The sequence below is a fragment of the Ruditapes philippinarum genome, unplaced genomic scaffold, assembly GCF_026571515.1.
Source record: "Ruditapes philippinarum isolate M1 unplaced genomic scaffold, ASM2657151v2 ctg11765_1_1_1_1, whole genome shotgun sequence".
Classification (NCBI taxonomy): Eukaryota; Metazoa; Mollusca; class Bivalvia; order Venerida; family Veneridae; genus Ruditapes; species Ruditapes philippinarum.
This window is the reverse complement of record NW_026855919.1, coordinates 9904-16620: the sequence shown is the minus strand read 5'-3', so window position 1 is coordinate 16620 and position 6717 is coordinate 9904. Positions and strand designations below refer to the sequence as shown.

The 6717-nt window shown below is 32.0% G+C and overlaps 1 protein-coding gene across 1 annotated transcript; it reads left to right on the top strand.

Moving 5' to 3' along the window:
- Nucleotides 1-2054: 2054 nt before the first annotated feature.
- LOC132744805 (toll-like receptor 4) lies at nt 2055-5954 on the top strand. Its single transcript, XM_060733582.1, has 2 exons — nt 2055-2181; nt 2658-5954. Coding segments are annotated over exons 1-2 (2565 nt in total). The 5' UTR covers nt 2055-2179; the 3' UTR covers nt 5221-5954.
- Nucleotides 5955-6717: the final 763 nt, after the last annotated feature.

Sequence of the window (6717 nt, the reverse complement as noted above, 5' to 3'; positions counted from 1 at the left end):
TCCGGAATAAATCGCTATTACTTTCTTAAATATTTATTCTTATTACAGATGATTAAAGTTGTCTAAATGCTGCATAACTTTATCTATATGTTTGTTCATCTTTAATTCCTTTTCTGGTAACGAAGCATCATATTGTCAAGAACCAAGGTGTGCCATTCCTTTTTTTCTGACCCTTTTGTAAAAAATGTTCTCCATGTGGGTCTATACAGTCATTCAAGATCTCCACCAATATATTTGTTCTATCAATAACTGGGTATTTTTGCAGTGTAATTAGTATCTGGAATTATTAGTCCATACTCAATTTTGTTTTTGAATCTTGTGATCCTTATTCAAGACCTATTTAGCCATTATAAGGAAGTTTGTTGCCATCCGCGCACCCAATGTTCATAAACATCAGAGGTCTCATTTCTAATATGTAAAAATATCTTTATAAAATGATTTGGAAATGAAACCTCTACCTCGGCATCCATTGTAGAGTGGCTGGTCCAATGCTTGGTGTAAACTGAAACAAATATTTTGAAAAGAAACAAAAGAAAAAATGAAAGAAAATGCTCCTGCTTATGATATCAAAGAAATGCTTTCTATAATCATCTTCATGCATTGACATAGTCCTTTTTCCTTTCACAACGTACTGAAACCTAGACAATTTTTGAGATTGATATCATGACATGGTTAAGGCCAACTGTTATTCTGAATCAACAAAACGATACATTATCGAAATTTGATATAGATCTTCAAAATGGTATGAGTATGAAACTACGAAAATAATGTAATTCGATGACAAAATGTCCCGATGACCGAGAAGTCGTATCACGACACGAGGCCCATAAAATGTTCATGTAGATTTTTTAGGTTATAACTAGATCATAAAATATTAAACCAGTTTCAACAGCAATGCATGGTGGAAATGTAATTATTGTCATATGATGGTTTTACGGTGACCGTTTGTCATAATTCATGTAAAGTGTGTTTGTTTAAGGTTAGAAATGCTTAAGTTATCACTACAGGTTTCTTTGTATTAAGATTTTCGTATACAGATTTTATATGAGATTTCAATATGACTGCCATTGAAATCCAAGATTTCAGATTCAGAAATCCGGCCGTCTGTCCATTGGAGGATTTCCGATGTTTTATTGGTAGATTTCAAACATCGAACCTTATAAAAGTGGGAGTCCAGCCAATGTTATCACTCCGCTCTTGATCTTCAAGTATAGTATTAAAGTTTTAAACCCGCCAAAGTTCAAATTCAACAGATATCTTACGAAGGCAATTGGTATCAAAACTATTAAGTTGGTATGTATTTATATCCAATATTATTAACTCACTAAACACTGTTGTTGCTGAAAAAAACTTGTGATAAACATAGAAAATAGTATTTATTTTTCCTTTCCTGACATACGATAACAGTAAGTGGATTATTAAACAAACATTGATAAAAAAATTTATTGATGCAAGTTTGTAACAAATGACTCTCTACATAGTTGTCATAATATTTTTGCAACAATATAATGTTTTAATCATGTCAATCTAGGTTACAACTGTGAACATTTTGAAAATCTGATAATATCATCATTTATAGAAAGTCAAATTCTTTTTAAAAAAATCTAAATTAGGTTATGGTCTGTTTCCATTAAGTGTCCGCAAGTGTTTGAAAGTATGTTGTCATGCACAGAGCTATAAGACAAAGTCGCATTAGATTATGTTGATGTTGATATTTGGTAGTAAATAAAAGCATGTATATATACAACAATGTAAATGTATAGATAAGATATACAACTGGCAGCAAGTCTTTCCACATATGACACTCTGAAGGAAATCCCTTCAGCAATAAAGAATAAAGGGGTAAAATAGTTTTATCGTCCAAAAGTTGATAATTCTTTAAAAGATGTGCTATACTTAAAAACGGCACCTTATTTGATGTGTAATATAAGAAGAAAATAGCTAAAAACATTTTCAAAGAAAGTTTTCTTTATCATGTTACGGAAGCATAATACTATGTCAAAAATAATGACTTAAACTATTGCAGTTTACTTCCCTTGAAAGACCGTTAGCTACACGAATTAGTTATTGGTCTATGTTAAAACTTCCTTATCCAAATAATAGAATAAAAACGACAGCGCTTCATGTAAAACCATATTGTTTCACGAATATTTTATGGAGTTAATACACTCTCAATACGATGTAAATATATTTGTTCTCGGTTTCGTTTTAAGAATAAAAACTTAAAAAGTGGGAAAAGTAGCATGTTTATTTTTCATAACTATTCTAACTGATTCATGTTATACTAATATTTTTTACGCATTAGTGCATCTTTTATTTCATCAATATGAATGTATACATTGTCATATTCAGATGAATTCATCATAACTTGTATATAAATATATGTCCAACTTTGTGTCGTCTATTGTTTGCTTCAATTGTTTTCTATATGAAAGCGTATTTGAAGTTTTTGGTTAATCTTTTGATTATATCATAGTCTATTCTTAGACAATAAAGACGTCTGGCTCTGCAAGACATTATCAATCAAAGTTTTGTGTTTGTATTAACTCTACTGATTATGACACAAATTAACAAGGAGGAACATGTACCGTGGTAAGAGTAAAACATAAATGTATATACATATTTTTTTTAAATTCATGCGGTTTTTTTTCTTATAGGAAAGGAGCGTTTTTAGTCTTGCTTATAAGTGCCTTACTGGCATCGGTGGCAATGATAAATTGTGTGGAACGAGATAATGACCTATCTAACACGAATGACGTTTATTGTGACATAACTGAAAATGTTGAAGAATACTTAGCTGATTGTAGTTACAGAAATCTAACTCTGACAGGTTTACATTATGCTTTACCTCCGAATAAAACTTATAAAATAACTGGTTTAAACTTGATTGGCAACTCAATAAAACGACTGAGTAACATGTCATGGGGGGAATATACGTCCCTTCGATATTTATCATTGGCAAACAATGGAATAGAAGTACTGGAAGAAGGTGATTTCAACAATCTGTCTGGACTGGAATTGCTGGACCTTAGCTTGAACCGTATACGGTACACGTGCATTAGTGAACAAGTCTTTACAGTATTAACAAACTTACAATATCTCGACTTAAAGCAAAACCTTACCGATATTTGGCAGAATGAAACATATCCGATCGGACTTTCAAATCTGCGACATTTAAAATTTCTAATGATCGACGGATTAGATAATGGTACTTTGCCTAAGATGAAGAATCTTTCTGAACTTTATCTATCAGGCGAGTATGGTCGCTGTAATATCACAAATTTAACTTCCGGCTATTTTTCAAATGTGCAAAATGTTCAGCATCTTTTTATGTCTAATTGCTCTATCAAACAAATAGTTAATGGAACATTTAGGAATATGTCGATTTTAAGTTCGCTGGACCTTGCTAGAAATATACAATTAGGACTTAAATCAATGGCCAATATAACATTTGGTTTGGACGTGCACGGCTCAATAAAACGACTTAATCTGAACTCCCTGTATGACTATTGTAATTATGACTATTGCGAACATCTAGAGGAGAAGGATTTTAAATATCTCTTTAATACTAGTATAGAGATGTTATTGTTAGAAAAGAATCACCTCGTTCGGATGACAGAAGCGGCTGTAGATTTATTCCCGGAGTCTTTACGATATATGTCTATAAGTGATAACATGTTACTATATGGTAAATATGTAAAGGATTTGATGACCAAACACACAACACATAACTTGGTATATGTGGATACAAGTAAAATGTACAAAACCCATATATCTCTACCGAAGGCCTCTTCTGTGATGTATGAAATAATTGCCACGGAGCTTCACGACGAGGATGGCGTAGCAAAACAATACTGGCCAGAAAAAAGTCAATCCTTCACAAGCTTATACAATGCAATGTTGACGCGTTTAAGAATAAGTGATGATTTTGCAGATATTTGGAACACAATGAGAAAGAATAATATCAGTAATGGTATCGGTACTGCAAACACATCGCTGCAGTTTGCAAAAGCAGATAAACAAGCGCCATGGAAGAGTAAGCTGGAATATCTTGATTTGTCAGATAATCTTCCTGGAGTTATTGAAATGGCTGTTGAAATTTTTAACAGTACACCTAATATAACATTCCTCAATGTATCAAACAATTATCTTGGTTATCCCTTACTTGAAATACATAAAAGCACTGCGTTGTTCGAATCAGCTCAAAAGCTCCGTACATTAGATCTTAGTAACAACGGAATTGGTGCATCGTTACATTCAGATGTCTTTGCTAACTTGTCACAACTGCAGTACTTGTATCTCTCAAACAATAAATTGACCAACATTTCGTTTGAAATTTCACATCTTAAAGAGTTGAAGTATCTCGATCTCAGTTTCAATCATTTGGAAGAAGTTTGTAAGAAGGCTAGACGCTCCCTTGACAATATAAAAGACGTTACACTAAACTTGCAATACAATTCCATGAAGTGCACGTGCAGAAATATAAAATTTGTAAAATGGCTTGAGGAAAATAAGAATAAAATAAAGAACTTGTATGATACAAATTGTACATTGGAAAATGATACATCTGTACCATTGGGCGAACTTGACTTTCATCAATTTTATTTTGAATGTTCTCCTCCAGCATATTACAATATTATTTTAGCTACCAGTCTGTCCATTCTTGCTTTTGTCATCACTGTCACGTGCGGACTTGTCTACAGATTTAAATGGAATTTACGGTATCTATATTACATGACGAAATTCAAATTAGTCGGTGGCTACCAGCCTATTGATGATAGGGAATACGATAAAGATGTTTTCGTGTCGTATGCGAATGAGGACAGAATGTTCGTGCATCAACATGTAGTGAAAGAATTGGAAACAAATGGGAATATATCTTTGTTAGTCCACGACCGTGACTTTAGGGCAGGAGAGTTTGTTGCAGATAACATTATGCGAGCAATCACGTCAACTCGTCGTACACTTGTTGTTTTAACAGAGGCATATATTGGCAGTAAATGGTGCATGTATGAACTGAACATGGCAACTATGGAGGCAGCAGACACGGATAGAAACGTTCTGTGTGTCATTCTGAAGGAAGATATTCCTGTCAAATACCTACCAATAGAGATCATAAATATTCTCAAGAAGAAAACATACATGGAATATCCAACGGAAGAAGAACATATGGCGTTATTCTGGAATAGATTAAGAGCAACACTTTCTCGTGAAACCTGATAATATGTTTCATTACTTAACTCTTATCGACACTATGAAACTGTTCTGATTTATCAAATTGTTCTTAAAGCACATTTAGATTTTTTCACATATATATACGTTCAGATCTTTTTCTACACATGTATATAACTGTAATAAAAATGAGAATCAAAGTCTTTGAATAATGGATATTGACTCAGTCAAATGTTATTCAATAAATCAACCTATGGATAAATAAATTTACTTTAAAATAACATAGAATATTTATCATGTAACACTTTGTGTTTGTTTGTTTGTTTTGTTTGCTAATTATGAAGTACATGTATATTGTGCTTGTTTGAATGTATCTATGAGATATTGTATATATGTACAAGTTTCTACAATAAACTGTTATCCTTTTTCTTTCTTTTCATATCTAGATATTTTGTAGATCTATATGTTTATTTTTTAAAGATCGAAATCAATTCAGTCATTTTCATTTTACTGTAATCAAGTATGTCCTGATATTAAATTTCAAATAGTGATCGATGCAAAGCAGCAAGATCTGGTCCACGATATATAATTGTTATTATTTCAGGGAAAAAAAACCATACATAACGAGTTCATGGACTGTCCCGGAGAAACTGTATACTATCATTCATGAAGTTGCAGTTGTTTTGTTTGTTGTTTTTATTCTGTAAACTTTTTGTCATTAGCTTACAGTACAGATTTCAATAATGAAATTAATGATATCAATATGTCAATAAAATGTTTTAGTACCAAAATAACAAGTTAATTTTTAGTAGCGAAATAACATATCTTACAGTTCTAAAATAACAATTTTCAGTATCGAAATAATAACCACATTAATGAATTAGGAAAAAATCTGTAAATAGATCTTCAGATTCTGCTATTGTATAGGAAAATTGTAAAGAAAATATATATATCACGAACAATAGAAAGTTTTACTGGTCAGTAAGGTAATAAGTGCGGTAGCAAATAAAAACGAGACTTGAATTTAACCATTTAGGTCAATTCGTTAATTTTACTTTCCTTAAACAGTTCGAAAACAATAGAAGGTGAAAAATGCGTTACATGTGATAGGATAAATTTCCGGCTAAAGTCAGTCTGGTTCATCGGAATAAAAGAAGTGTCCAGAACGTCATTCTGGTTTTACTCATGTCAATGGAGAACTAGTCATAGCTCGGTCACCCGGTGTATTCAAAAGACAATCTAATGTAAACATTATATATATAAGGAAGTATAATGCAATACAAGTATGTTTCTATTCGACCGTGTATCATACACTGAATGGTAGTGTTGAATATTTTTTCTGCAATTTGACCGAGTGACTTAATTATTGACATTATATAGAACATAAGATTTATACCAAATATGGTAGTAATCTAATAGAGTTGCCACCACAAGATTAAGTTAGCTTTGAAACATATAGAACAATAACAAAGTATGTAAATCATATTACATATAGATTAGCGTTTTACTTCAGTGACGTGCATTTTGAAATTAGCGCTGTTCTTG